This window comes from Miniopterus schreibersii (assembly GCF_964146895.1).
Source record: "Miniopterus schreibersii genome assembly, chromosome: 1".
Lineage (NCBI taxonomy): Eukaryota > Metazoa > Chordata > Mammalia > Chiroptera > Miniopteridae > Miniopterus > Miniopterus schreibersii.
The window spans coordinates 57,038,712-57,054,602 of NC_138101.1; the positions used below are offsets into that span (position 1 = coordinate 57,038,712).

At 38.1% G+C, this 15,891-nt stretch overlaps 1 protein-coding gene across 7 annotated transcripts in view; it reads left to right on the forward strand.

Moving 5' to 3' along the window:
• Positions 1–15,891, forward strand: part of PDLIM5 (PDZ and LIM domain 5) — a 178,321-nt gene that overhangs the window by 146,845 nt on the left and 15,585 nt on the right. For all 7 annotated transcript variants that reach the window (XM_081128522.1, XM_081128519.1, XM_081128518.1 and 4 more), the window contains one exon: positions 11,890–12,064. In XM_081128522.1, coding sequence (XP_080984648.1) covers positions 11,890–12,064 — 175 coding nt within the window. The remainder of the gene's footprint in view (positions 1–11,889; positions 12,065–15,891) is intronic.

The window sequence follows — 15,891 nt, forward strand, 5'->3', positions numbered from 1 at the left end:
CATATATTTGTGAGATCTGATTAGATCAAAAACTGAATGATGTGCATCTCAGTTATAAGTGGATATAAATTCTATCTTTTATTTGAAGTCTAAAGGAGATAGGGGTGAGAAAGGAAATTACTATTTCTCCAACCATCCCAAATTTCATTCTAGGCTTTACGCTGCAGTAATAAATCGAGATAACTAGATTTGCTTAGCTAAGATGGATAGATTTATTGGGTCCATTTTTAAATTTTTATATGAATAAGTAAACTGCTACCAGTTGCTTATGTTTCATCTCTTCTAATAATGTTTTATTGCCATCTGCTCCCCTGCTTTTTGACATCATTAAACTAAACAGTCCACTGGCCATAAAGGCCTGGCTGGAGCTGTCCATTGTCAGACCTTGGTGTGAAGCCTGTAAATATGCTCTATCTCTTTTATAACAAGTAGATTTTTGTTTAGACTCATGGCTCTAAATGTCTTCAAATGTCTTCTTATGGGGATTTATTTCCATGTTGGAAGCTTTCCAAAGCTGATACAAGTGCACATTGTAAAAGCTCTTCTTTCTCCCCATTTTCCCTTCAACCTGAGATTAAAATATTAAATCTTTTGTAAGGGAAGATAGCTGGATTTATTCACATATGCTTTTAATAGAGGATTAATACTTTTTATTAATTGATTCATATGGTTTAAACCAGAGGTTGGCACACTGGCCCTTGGTCCCATCTGGGCCACCACCTGGTTTTGTAAATAAAGCTTTATTGGAGCACAGCCATGCTCATTTATTTGCATGTTGTCTACGGCTCCTTCGTGCTATAATAGCAGAGCTGAGTAGTTTCAACATAAACCATATGGCCCACAAAACCTAAAATATTTATTCTCTGGCCATTTACAGAAAAAGAAAAAAAAAAGGCCAATCCTAGGTTTAAACCATAGGAATAAGAAAAATTATGTTTGATAATTCTGCACAGTAGACGCAAACTGTATTGGGGGTCATGCGCACCCTTGACAACACTAACAAATGGTAAGGCATGTTGTTGCCTCTTTGCTTGTGAACATTACCTGTAAGAAGAGAAACCCTTTGGGGGCGGGAATCTATTATTGGGTGTATCATTCATACCAGAAGAGTTCCTAGATCTAAGACGTAGTATGTATTCTCTAAGTAGTTGTTGAATGAGCGGACACTTTATTTTTTTTTAACCAGGTAAGAGAGTGTAATAATAATTGACATTTATGAAGCATATCTTACACATTCAAGGAACTATAAGTAACCCCTTTACCTAGACTACCTCATTTAACTCTCTCACACTTGGAGGTGGTTGTTATTATTGCTGTTTTATAGTTGAGAAAACTAAGACCCAGAATGATGGCATTTCTAAATTCACACAGCTAGAAAGGATCAGAACAAGGAGAGAGAGAAGCACCAATGTGAGAGAAACATTGATGGGCTGCCTCCTGCATGCCCCCCCCCCCCCCCCCCCCCCGGGGATCAATCATAACCGCAGCCTGGGCGTGTGCTTTGACCGGGAATCGAACCAGCAACCTTTTGGTGCATGGGACGACACCCAACCAACTGAGCCACACCGGCCAGGGCAACATGAGTCTTTACACTATATATGCTGCTTCCTCCAGTATAAAATACCTCAGCAGTGTTCTCTGCTTTTAAAAGATGTGAAATTCAAACATAACTTTGGATAATGATAAAGTTTCACTTATTTCCGGGACCTAATGACTTTAATTAGGAGAGATACCTTAGGGAATTAGTATTGGTAACAGAAATGTAAAAAGCACCCCAAGTTTTAAATTTTGCAGTTACTGATATTGACATGAGGAAATCTCCTTAAATATTCTTTCCTTTCCTGCTCCAGTTTTATTTCTTAACATTAAAAGAATTTTATTTATATGAGCAATTCAAGCGTGCAGTACTTTCCTCCTTTATTTCTGAGATCAGGCTGCTTTCTCACTTATATAGGTGAAAATCAGTAGGGGAAATGGTAAAAGCCAAGCCCATTTGGGTTTCATATTACTTTGGAAATAAGATATATCAGAAATCCAGATATATTGTGAGTATAAATAATTTTAATATATGTCCTTATACTTTTCTCATCCAAATATGAGCAAAACTCTACAAATGTAATATATCGAATAACTTCTTAGATTACAGAGTGTATACTCGCTCACCAGTGATTCTCTTCAGTGTGCCTGAGGTTGGGAACCATGCCTCAGGTTTGTTTTTTAAAATATTTTATCTGAGTTTTTTCTGTTTTGTTTTTTTTTCCCCTTTTTTCTTCATATCTCTCTCCTCTCTCCCAGCTCTTTTTCACATGAAGCAAATTGCCCCCAATTAGAGCATGGATTTGTCCCTCTATAACAAAGTTTAAAATTGAAACAGTGACATTGAGATTATTTAGCAAATACTATGTATAAGTAATAAATAATTTGTTGATTTTTAAAATGAACAGTGAGTGGTAAAACCAGATATTTTATTATCTCATGTCTTTATCTACAAGGTACAGACAGGGCCTCTTTTAATTGTAACTCTGACCACATGGAAGTTTTCTTTGTCAGGTCAGTTAGGAAGGAGAAAAAGGCAAGCCTGTGTTTCCTGAATGTTGATGATGTGTAATGCAACAAATTAAAAAAGAAGAGAACTGAACCTTATCCAAGTCCCCGCACTCACTTTAATTAAGACACTCTAGATCCAATTTAATCTGAGTTCTTAGAGTTGAAAGGCTGGTTGCTAATGGAAGAAACTAACCTCCCAAAGTTGCGGAAATATTTGATACTTAGTTTCGGGCGCACCTGTTCCAATTCTTTATGGCATACATACCAGCATTCTCCACTGCTTAGAGAAATGATAATAGTTTAATCTATCCAGTTTTGCTTTTAAATCACTGAATTAAAAAATCCTTGATTCCATTTAATAAAATGTGCAGAAACCTCTCCAGAATGTACGTCCCTCTGATCCTAGATCTTGGCTTAACTTGAAACCTTTTCTATTTGTACTGGATACGATTTCATGCCTGGATTATAGAGAGTAGACTGTTGTTTATACCTTCAACACAAGGAGCTTGACAGACAAAATGCACAGATTCTGTGCTTCTCGTGGCCGCCATCTGTTTGAGCTGCTTGGGGATGGGGCGAGAGGAAGCACTCGCCGGCACGGTAGTATGCAGTGTGTTGCCGTTGCTGCTACCCAATTTAGTACGTGTAAAATTTCTCCCATGCCTTTGTGAACATATTCTCTGAGATGTTGAATTACAATACTTTCTCTCCCCAAGAGTGCCAGAATGTCACTTTGATGTAGCCCAGTTACTTCTATGAGGACAGCATTCACTTCCGTTTATAACAGGAGCGCCCCTTGCAGTCAAGCAGTTGTTTTTCACACCATAAAACCTCACAGATGACCTCCGTCTTGTCGGGGCTGTAAAGATTTGTCTTTTTTTCTTTTTGTGGGGGATGGGGGGCATTAGTATTCTTGATAGCCTTATTTCTGACTTAATAGGAATGAAATATTACAGGATTTTAAAAAGTATATAGTATGGTTATCCCTAAGTTTACTGCCATAACTTTTTCTGCTGCTGTATCTTAATTCAAATGTAGTAATGAAATATTTATACCAATATGGAGTTGTACAATAGGATGGATACAGTATTTTAATGCTTCAAGCCTATTTGTCCTCAGTAAAAGTAGTGTTAGATCTATAACTATATTTCCCTTTTGAAGCAGTTTGTATAAATCCTCTTAAATATTCTCAAAACCTGAAACATCTTATGTTTTAGTTCAAGAACTTTGCAGCCATTCATAATTATGGCTGAAAAGTATGGGCAGCCAAGTTTAAGGAAAGAAAGTAACATCTCTGTAGGAAACTATAAACAAATCTTGTACAGAATACAGGGAAGTTTTAAAAGTGATAATCTAAGCTTGTTAGGCACATCAGGGCAAATAGAAAATAATGCTTTCATACATTATTTCTAAATCTATTCTGACAGGCTCATTAAGGAAATTAAAATAGAAGAAATTAATGATCTCAATTATCCCTATCCCCTCCTTCTGAGCTGATCCAGAAGTTAGTACTTCCTGGTTTAGATCACATGTAGGGGGATCTGCCTTCACATTTCCATGGGTCATGGCCATGACTGGCAAAGAGCTTGACTCACAATAGGCGCATGGTAAGTATCTGATGGATGACTGCATAGGGACATAGGCTTTGGAGTCAGACAGGTGTGGTCTTGGGTCCCAAATTGTCCAATTATCCACTCTTCTCCTTTGGCTTCCACGATTCGCTCTGCTGTTTTTTCTCAAACTGCATCTCTCTGTCCCAAAAGTATTTGTTATTTGCCTTATGCCTTAGAACCTCTTATATTTTCATGTTACTCTTTCCTTGAACAATCTCATTAACTCCCACAGCCTCAAATGCCAGCAATATGCTGATGACTCTGGAATCAGTTCTTCTAGCTCAGATCCAGTAAAAAAACTAATACAGAGGAAAATTCCCAAAATACTGAAAATTGGTTTGTTATTTGATTATGTTATTTTAGGTGCAATAATACTTTTATGGTTAGTTTTTTTTTTAAAAAAAGAATGCTCTTAGAGATCATTCAGAAATAGTATGTATTAAATGATAAATCTTGAATTTGCTTCAAATAGTTCAGAGATGGCAAGGGTGTAAATGGGATATATATGAAACATGATCAGTTATGAGGCAGTACATTGTTAAAGCTTGATTCTTTCTCTTCATTAAATTTTGCTGGTTTATAAAGTAAAGAATTGGTTCCTTAGCATTCTCTAAAGATGATTAATGCAGTTTTTTTTAAAAAAAAAATTCCAGAATTGTGAGGTCACGGGTTTAAATATATTAGAAGTATTTCCATCTTTTGTAGTTATTATTAAGGCAAAAACTGTCATATCTGCTTTATGAAGTCCATTTGATACAACTGTAGTAGTCTTTGATAGCTTTCTTGCTCTCTAATTTGACAGGATATTTTAGAGATTTCTTGTTCATTTTTTGTCCCAGCCCTAGAATCAGCAGTCTCTCTAAAAAGTCTGGTTCCTTTCAGTGGGAAGACAATTATTTTGGTGCTGGAGCCATTCATTCTCTAATCAAAGATTTATTAAACAATGTACAAAACACAGTGTCCTTGGCCTCAAGGTGTGAAGAGATGGATAATAAAAAGCAATTAAAATAATGTAAAATATGTTAGATGAGTGCTAGGAGAAAGATAAACCCGTTAAGGAGCATAGGGAATGGTGGTTGGTGGGGGAGGGGGTTGTTTACGTAGAATGGTCAGAGAAAGCCACATTGATAAAATGTGCAGAGAACTGAAAGAAGTGAGCAAACAAGCCATGCAAAAGCTGGGGAAAGATTTCCAGACAGGGGATGGAAAGGACAAAAGTAAGTCCTGAACCAGAAGCATGCTGGCCATTTAGAGGAATAGGAAGGAGGCCAGTGTGGCTCCTATGTAGTGGGCAAGAGGGGAGGGGGGCAGCTCAGGTCAGGGAGATAGCAGGAGGCAGATTCTATAGGACCTTTGGTTTCAGTTCTAACTTAGGAGGGAGCTATTGGAGGGTTTTGAGCTGCAGCATAATCTGATTTAGTTTTTACTGGCCTCTGTGTTGTTGGCAAAGGTAAAAGCAGGCTTTAGAGGCAGTAACTACAGTAAGCCAAATGAGATGATAGTGGCTTGGACCAGGATGTACTACAGAGCTGGTAAGAAGTCATCAAGTTATGCATTTTTTGTAGCGTTGTGACCAGTTCATCTTCCAGCACCATCTTCTAGCTTGTTCTCCTACTGAATATGTTCAGCAATTCTAAAGCACTACATCTAGTAAGAGCAACATCCTTTGTTACTTAAGTTTGTTTTTTGGGATACCACTTCCCAGCCCCAATTGACTTATGTTATGTTTTCAAGTAAGATTTGACGTAATGTAGTACTTATTTACTTAGTATATATCAGTAATAAGAATATTTTACTGATAGTTGAATAATTTGACTTGAACCAAAAGAGTTAGGAATTTCATGAGTATTCTACTACAGTCTAGCCAGGAGTTTAATGTATTCATTATAATCGTCACTACTGGTTTTTGTTTTTTTTAAGTGTATTGGTTTAGAGTTAACAGTCTTTTTTGAACAGGGATGGAAAACAAAAATATCAAATAACTCACCTTATTCTCTATATACCATAGTTAGAAAACATCTTTTTTCAGAGAATTCACACATTGTACTACCAGGAGTTCTATTGCTCTTAATCTGTTTTCTCTCTGTAAACTCCCTGTTTATATAAACAAGTGCCTTTTAATGAGCTCAGTTATTTTTGAAACACATAGTAAGTAATTAGATAATTTATAATTGCTTATTATTACATAGTGTTTTATAATATTGTATATTGCATACTATATGAACAACCCCCCAATAATGTACCTATGTGGTCCATAGTGCAGAAGTTACTTGGATAAACTTGATAGTCACTTGGTTGGGGCCTTACTATGATTAGAAAAGAAAAATAAATCTCAGGATAACATTGTTTAAAACTTGAGTTAACTGAATGCTAAATAATGCAAACCTAAATCATCTCCTTGGGGAAAAAGAATTTTCTGAAGTAAAGAATTTTCACTTTTCAAATAACATCACAAAGATTTACCCAATAATAGAAAGTAGGTGTTCTCCTAAGATAATAAATATTATGTGGTTCAATTTTTAAAAATTCTTCACCGTCAGTGAGTAATCTGCAGTGCAAAAGAGATGACTTTTTATTTCGTTGTAGTAAATTAAATTTCACGTTTAATAAGTCAGAGGTGTGTTTGCTGTTTTAAAAAGTATTGCCCCTTAAAATTGTCAGAAATTATGCGATGACAAATATTTAAAAAACTAGCAACTCAACACATTGTGGGTATATTTTATCGATTAATTTGACAACTTTACATATTATATACTAAGGAAGTATTCTATTATGCTGCTGGGTGTTCCTACTAATTCATGTGGACTTATTTAACAATAATCTTTATAATTTTAGGTTTGACTGTCATAGTGCTGAAAAACAAAAGCATAGAATAATTATAAATGTATTCATTGAGAACCTTAGAAGACTCATAAATAACCATTCTAAAATGAATAGAAGATATTCTCGCCAACACCGTTGGTTTGGAAAGTAGCTAGTGATTCTCAATTTCTAAATGAGTTTTATGATGCTGAAGTGAATCTGATACAAAAGAAAATAATTATTTTTAAAACATGAACCTAGTGGGGTAGAGATTAGTCACAAAAGAAACCAAATTTAATGGAAGTAGCTCAAGATTAAGGTTAAAAAGGAAAACTTGAGTCAAGAACTTCCTAATAATGTTCCCGTTGTGACCCTTCACAGACTCATTGATTATTCAGTTAGAATAAGTCACTTAAATTTTTTGTGACTTAGATTCCTAGCTTATGAAATGGGCTGATTCCATGTTCCTATTTAATAGTTCTACTAGGACTTAAAAGAAAAAAAAATTATTACAAATAAGTAGATTGTCATCTTTAAGCTGCTATCTCTAAAGAAATGTATGTTTTCCTACCTTAAAGTGGGTGATTTTTAGGATGGGTTCAGTAGATTTGAAGGATTTTTAGTCACTGCTACCCATGGAAGACTGTTTTCTCTATCTGGTAGTTCAGTTCTCTACAGAATTCCAAGGGAAGCAGGGCTCATTTTGTGGTGCTTCCCTACTCCCAAGACCTCACCTTTTACACCTCCCTGTCCCCAATAAGCCAAGTGAGCAGAGGCCAGGGGCTGGCCCTTGATGGCTCAGAAGTTGCCCATTCCTGTGCTAGAGTAGTGAGAAATTCAGTCTGAAGAAATGAAACATCACTTTATTCATTTCCCAGGAAATAGCTGGATCTTGGACATGTTCACGGCCTGGTAATTAACAGGCTCGGGTAGCTTTGTGTGCGGGCCAGTGTGCTAGCAACACGGCAACAAACGGAGGTGTGAGAACTCCAGTCCCATCCAAAGTGGTTAAAATGGGACAGTCACAGAAAGCAAGGCTTTTCTTCACCAGAAGGAACAGCAGTGAGCTTAGAGACTTTTTATGTGTGTTTAAGATGGTCAGATGTTTCAAGTTTAAGAAGGGCTTCTCATGTTAAATAAGTGAGCTCCCCACGCACCTTCTCCTTGAGCCAAGGGCCAGGTGGATTATGTCCCATTTTGCAAAGACTGATGCAGAATTACTACACGCTTTTATTGCTAAACTGTCTCGGTGACTCAGGACTTTAGGGCTTATGCATAGATAATGTGATAAAATAAAGGCATATGGTAGATGAAAGGGTTCCACTCTCTTTGAGGTCTGATTGTCAGATTTTTCAATTCGTAACTTTCCCACTGTTTGAAATCCTGAGCCCAATACACATTTTTAAAAAAATCTCTGTCTTTATAGTGTCCTTTAAAAAGGCAAAGTGAAAGTGATTTAGACTCTTCCCTTTTTCATTTTGCTTGATTAAATATTAATTTTTTGCCTTCTGTTTTTAAAGCAGTTTTCTGGTAGGAAGAAATATATAGTTTGTCATTAACTTAAGAAGGAAAAGGTATTATAGGACCTATTGATTAGTAACAAATAAATTATACAGGCCAGGGGTGTTAATAGATGTTAAGGGGAGCACGAGAGCACTTCTAGCTGGGGTGGTCAGGAAGTCCTGGGGACAAACATGGAACTTCCGTGGCCTTGCAGAATGGGAACAACACTAAGTAGCAGAGGAGAAAGGGCCGTTTCACTGGCTGAGGATCACAGAAGCAGTGAATGGCACGGCAAGTTCAAGGGACAGTGAACACACTGTGGCATAATGTTTAAGAGCACAGACTCTGGAGCCAGACTGCCTGGATTCAGGACTGCCCTTTACATTGTGATTGACCTTGAGCAGGTGTCTTAACCTCTCTTTGCCTCAGTGTAAAAAAGTGGTACCGATCGTGCCTAAATCATAGGGCAATTGTAAGGATTTGAGAATCGTGCTAGCACACGTTAAATATTAAATAAGCATAATCGAATGTGGTGATGGCAGGGATGTCGGTGAGCATAAAAGACAAGGCTGTAAGGAAGACTGGAGGGAGCTCACGGAGGGGACTAGACTGTCAGGACCGCATATAGTTTGCAGTGAGGAAAGCTTTCCAAAAAAGAATACAGGGTGTCCCAAAAAATATACACACACTTTGGATAATTATTAATTCCAATAGGTTAAATCTGAAAAGAAAGAAACATCAGTTGAGCTATCAGCTGTTAAAGTGTGTCTACCTTTTTGGGGACACTCTGTATATGATCAGACTCGTGTATTTGGGAAAATAATTTAGCAGAAGAGGTTGAAGAAGAGACTGGCAACAGAGAGACTGCTTAGGAGATTTGTAATGGTCCAGGCTGGAGGGATTCACATCAGGACTCAAAGGATAGAGGATGGATTCGGATTAGAAAGAAGAGACAGACCTTGCAAACATCTATAACGAAACTGTTGTTAGCATCTGGGGACTGAGTGTCAGGGAGGCAGTGGGAAAATCCAAATCATAGATGTTTTTAGGAAGAGCTGGCAATGTGTGCAAGAAGGCGAAATACACTTTGTATGTCCTGAATGTAAAGACAATAACAAGACTGGGTGTTGAAAATGCTTACCTGGTGCTCCAAGAGAAATCAGACCTGGATATAGAAATTGGAGACCCCCAGAGGAGGCAGTTGCGCTCTGTGAGTCAATGAGGTAACAAGGAAGAGAGTGTACTAGGTGAATATTACAGTAATTATCTTTCCCACCTCTAGAGGAGAGAGTGTGAGTTTAAGAGAATGAAAACATATTCCTAGTCCAGTGGACTCATTTAAAACACAGGCAGTAGTCGAGTTCCCTGGCCTGTAAAGTGCTGTTTCACAGCCCGAGTGCCAGGCGAGCTCCTCCGGAGCTGTGCTAAGTGTTTATAAATGCTCGGTTTCTGGATCTGTAATTGCATCTCATTGCCGACAGGCGTTATTCTGAGGAGGGAGAATTGTCCTTTCGATTATCCTAATTAGTCTCATCCAGTTTTGATTACACCTTCAATATGGAGCCTGTCAATATACGCACACATGTACATACATGCACTCACGTTGGTAATTTGTATTGTGTGTGCTTTTTTTTCTTAATTAATCCTCACCTGAGGATATTTTTTCAGTTTTTTTTGAGAGTGGAAGGGAAGGAGAGAGGAGAGAGTGACATCAGTGTGAGAGAGATGCATCAATTGGTTGCCTCCTGCACAAGCCCTGACCAAGGCAGGGGAGGGAACCTTCAACCCTGGTACGTGCCCTTGACCAGGAATCAAACCCATGACCCTTCGGTGCACCGACCGGCACTCTAACCATTGAACCACACCATCCAGGGCGTGTGTGCTTTTCTTAAAAATTGTTCCTTGTAAACCTTTTAATGTATGTTTTTTCTCTTCCATTATGTTTTTTTTTAAAAAATATATCTTTATTGATTTCAGAGAGAGGAAAGAGGGAGAGAGAGAGATAGAAACATCAATGATGAGAGAGTCATTGATGGCTGCAGCCCGCAACCCGGGCGTGTGCCCTGACCTGGAATCGAACCCCGATCACCTGGATCCTAGGTCAACGCTCAACCGCTGAGCCACGCCCGGCCGGGCTCTTCCATTACATTTTAATTGCCTGTGGGTAAGGAGCTGGCCTTCTGTTGGTTTCAGTCTGTACAGTTTTATTCACTTATGTATTGATTCCAGTTTGTTCACTCATTCATTCATTCATTTATTCATTTATTCCAGACACTGTATTAATTGGGAGGGTAATGAATAAGACATAGCTCCTGCCTGCAAGGAGCTTACTATCTAGTTAGAGAAGAAAAGACACAGATAAGTGTAGCAGAAGCAATAATAAAACCATTCACAGAAAATGGTGGGAACATGGAAGAGACACATTTACTTAGGATTGTGTGGAGTGGGCAGCAGGGAGAGGTAATTCAAGGAGGACTTTTGGAGCAGTTGACTTTCGGGCTGAATCTTAACGCGTAGTGGTCAGTAGGTAAAGAGGAAGAAGTCCTGGCATAGAGACATGACAGCGGAGACCATTCGCAAGAAGAGGTGAGGCGCTTGGTGCTGTGGCACGAAGGGAAAGGCAGAGAGTGGTGGGAGATGGCCGGGGAGGAGGCAGAGACCCCTGCTGGGACCCGCGTGCCGTGACTAGAAGTGTATACTACACTGGTGTCGAAGGACAGGGAAACCCTGCGGGTGCGTCTGTGATCAGTCTCAGTGGCAGTTGGGAGGATGAATCTGGGGGGACGAGGCAGGTGAGTGGCTCGTCCAGGTGGGAGACACTGGGGACCTGCTCCAGGGCAGGGCTGTGGGAATGGAGAGGAGGGGGCAGAACTGAGAATGACTGTGATACGAAGTTAGCAGAGCCCGTCACAACCACAGACGAGGGAGGAGAAGGGCCTAGGGCGATCCTTGCAGAGCTAACTTAACGGCGGCGACTGACTGCACAGTCTTCCTAGAGAGTAGGAGGAGCCGGAGTATAGATGCCAGTACAGGCTCGTTATTTTCAGCCGCTGGGAGTTTTAATGCGCCTGTGATCTAGTTCAGGTTAAATCTAGTTGATGCTTAGCAGGGATGTCTAGATGCCTGGAAATACCTCATTGCCAGTACTCAGCTTAACTCCGTCTCCTCTTGGAAGCAGGAGTATTTCTCCTTTTCCTACAACATGCTGTGCACACATCCATCATAACCCTTTGTGTCGTGGTCCTTTATTTTCTTTTCTATTTATCTCCGTAGTCACAGTCCAGTGTTTGGTACATAACCTTGCCTTAAATGTGAGTGAGTGAGCGAGTGAATAGGTTGTTTTTGGAAGTACTATTATTATTTATTAGAGAAAGTTTATTTTTGGCTTACTCTCATTCTGATTTTTCTTTGTTTTAACTCCTAGCACCTGCCACTGGAAGAATCTCAAATAGTGCCACTTCCTCAGGAGCAGCGGCCCCAGCCAACTCAGCTGCGGGGCAGCCCCAGCCGAGCGACCAGGACACGTTAGTGCAAAGGGCTGAGCACATCCCAGCAGGGAAACGGACTCCCATGTGCGCCCACTGCAACCAGGTTATCAGGTTGGTTGTTTTTGAAGTTTCTTGGGAATACTTAATAACAATGTTGATTTTTATGTTTTAGTATCCTGAAAGATTCACAATTTTATTAGGGAAAATATTCTTGCCATATTTCTACGTAAATGTTATTATTGAAGTAGATAAATATGAATGTATTTGTTAGAATCTGTTTTAATGGAAAGTAATTCTGGGCCCTTGAGATTAAAACTAAAAATACCATTTTCTAAGTTATTAATTCCTAAGGAAAAATAATGATTAATTTGGCCTTTCAGAGAATAATAAAATTTTAAGACTCTAAGGGACCTTGAAGATCGTTTATCTGAACTTCATTATTTTGCAAATTATAAAAGTGAGTACTTTCATTTAGATGAAAAATAGCTAGTGACATAAAATAAAGAACTTAGAGTCCTATAGGAAAGAAGATTGGATTTTTGAAGCCCTAAGCACAGAAAGATATAATTACCTCCAGATCCATACATAAATGCTTTAAATTTAGGTTACATCATAACTTGCTTCCTTATAATATTTTAAATCCAAATCTTACTTTATTGTCTTTTAAATTCCAAGTAGGGAAAAAGGCCCAGAGATCTTAAGTGAGTGTACTGTACTGGCACTTATTAAATCTCTGAGCATTTCTTAATAACTGGCTTTTAAAATGTTATGAGGTTTAGGTGTGAATGTTGACTGCAGGGATCCCACCAGCAGGACCCGTTGCCTCTGTGAGTTGCCTTGTTGGCAGTAGCAGATGATCAGTTGGAGTGACGGCTCACACTCTCGCCTTGTTTTTAATTTATCCTGTTTTGAAATAGTTGAAACAGTGGTTTCTCTAAAGTTGAATAAGGTTAAGACTTGTATTTTCCCTCCTCTATTACATAATTATTGCTTAGGATAATGTGTCTAGTTAATACTTAAAATGGAGCCCAAGAAGCCTCCATACTTTATTTATGAACCAAATATACTCTTCTCCTGAACCCACTATTAAATAATAAATGTGCATTTATTATTTAATAGTGGCTGGTGTTGCTCAGTGGTTGAGCATCAACCCATGAACCCAGAAGTCACAGTTCGATTCCCACTCAGGGCACATGCCCGGGTTGTGGGCTTGACCCCCAGTAGGGGACGTGCGGGAGGCAGCTGATCAATGACTTTCTCTCATCATTGATATTTCTATCTCCCTCTCCATTCCTCTCTCTGAAATGTATAAAAACATATTTAAAAAAACAGTATTTGTTAAAAATGACAACACAGCACACAGTACATGATTAAAAATAAAATAGCTTTTATATTTTAAAAGCTAGTCCATGTTGATTGTGACATTTTAAAACTATAGAAAAACTGAAAACAAAAATAAAAATTCATCCATAATTCTACTTCCTAAGATAGTCACTGTTGGTATTTTAATTTACACTTTTAAAACAGACACACCTCAGGACAGATGTTGTTTACAGAAGTGGAATCATAATACAGTATTTTCATTTTTCACTTAAGTTGTATTTTCCATAGTGAGCAGTGCCTGCTTTAGACTAAGAATGAGCCAGGAGCAGCAGTAGCAGTAACAGTGGTTATGGGGACAGGAGAAAATCAGTAGAGGTTTCACAGTCCAGCGCAGTATCCACACGGAGGCACTCAGTGATTGTTTGACCTGAACTGGTTACGCGGGACTCTAGACCCACTCATCATTCAAGCCACAGTATTAATTCGGTTAGAGTCCTTTTTCTAACAGCACTACCCTAGGGTTACTGCCTTGCAGAAATATTTAAACTATTGCCAAATCTAGACTGATACTGCTTTACTCCAGTAAACGAAACACTGTTTTTAGTTACTAACTATGTTTAGTTGTTGTATTTTTAGGTTTAATATTAATGAAATAAAAAATTCTGATTTGTCACATTGCTTCTTTAAGTTGTGGTACCTTGCTTGTGTAGACTGGTACTTAGGGATACTATATGGTGGGGGAAAACACTCTTCATGGAGACAGGAGTCACTGCTATCAGTGTGCTGTTGTAAGCATGTAATCGGATGGGCCAACAAAATGTCAAACCATATCAGTTGCTGGTTCCTGTTGTCTGATTATCAAATTCTGTGACAGCCTGTAATCATCACTATCAGCACATCTGAAAAACTTAGTATGGATGGAAAATTACATTCCCCACCCCTCCCTACTTTGGTTTCAGTTTTAATGCTGGACCAGGATGTAATTTGAATGCACAATCTTCTTGTCATGTGAAATAAATATATATATTATGTTAATAACACGAATGGCCATCGCTTATTGCTCCCTCATCTGTTAAATTTTATATTGCTCTGGATTATCCCAGCACTTGCTATCGGTTAAACTTTAAAGCTTCATTTATAGGGAAGTTAATAGGAACAGGGATTAGTTCATGTCAAGATCTTCTAACAGTAATTAGCATAGCACATTTGCTTGGTGCTCAAATGCTGGAGCAGCTTGAACAGATTGTGGTCAGTTCAGAGACCTCGTCAAAGCATAATTCTAGTTCTTGGCCTCAATGCCAGTATCACTTACCAAAGCAAGGGGGCGTTAGTTAGATCAAGTGACATTCTCTTGGACACCTGTTTTAAAAACAAGCTGCAGTTACAGGCTTGATACTTTCAATGTAGAATATTGCAGCCCGGCAAACTCTAAGAAGTTTAAGATTTCAGGACTTATTGTTTGGTTTCCACAGTGTAATTTACAGTGTTTGTTTATAATTTATATTGTTTTTTAAATGATATTTAAAACTTTTTTTAATATTTAAAATTTTCAAAAGCATTTTTAAAATAAAGTCAGATTGAGGCAAATTTTGTGTTTTGTTTTATTTTTAGCACAGTTAATTGTTTTTGGAAAACCTCAGAAACCTGAATCACTGAATGTTAGTACTGAGCTGGTTATCTCTTATACTCCATATTTAGCTTAACACTCTATAAATCATTTTATTTGGACCTAATAATTATAATTTTGGTTTACTTGAAAAGATTATAGGTATTTTGCCTAAATTGTATTATTTCAGCATTACTTTGATTAGTTAGTTGCTTTTTACAGATGGATAGGGTGTTACATTTTAGGAAATTCTAGTGAAGCTTTGATTGAGTTTGCTATGGAACATTTCCGATCCATTTGTGGTAAGGAGTGTCATTTCTTCCACTCTTCTACTCATGAATAGATTGACTGTTGGAGTGCTGGTATAATAGGAAAACAGAAAATCGGACTAATGTAGCCAAAATCACATTTTAGTTTCCCTGGTAGAAGAGGCTAATGAAAACTCTAGCTTATTTCTTGACTGTTAGTTACATCTAGTGACATTAAAATCTATTGACCACTTGCATTACATGGAGCTAAATGGTCCGTTCATATTTAGCTTCCTAGCATCTTTGTGAAAGAAGTAAGGAATTTATGGTGCTTGAATTTCTTCTTAGATATGGAATGCTTTTTTAAAAAAAAATAGCCCCAATACTATTGTTCTGTGCTTGCCTGCAGTACAGCACCAGAACAATCACATTCTGTCAGCCCATTGTCAATTCAGTGAGAAGGAATTTTCACATTACTGAATTGTTTCTTGCTCAGTGATTTTCATATTTTTCTCATAAGGAGAGCCATCTCAGTTACCACAAGGAGAGCACAGCATTCATCCCTTCTCACCATCCATTCCAATCTCTGAGCACACCTTTCTTAACAGATTTTGTTTATTTTCCCTCCTGGTTAAGATTTTATTTGAAAATTCAAGGTTTCTCAGCTTATTGTGTTAGTCCCTGAATTTAAGGAAACTAAAGACACAGACCAAGATTTCAGATTTACTGTAGTGATATTTGTATAACTCACCTTCCTCTCC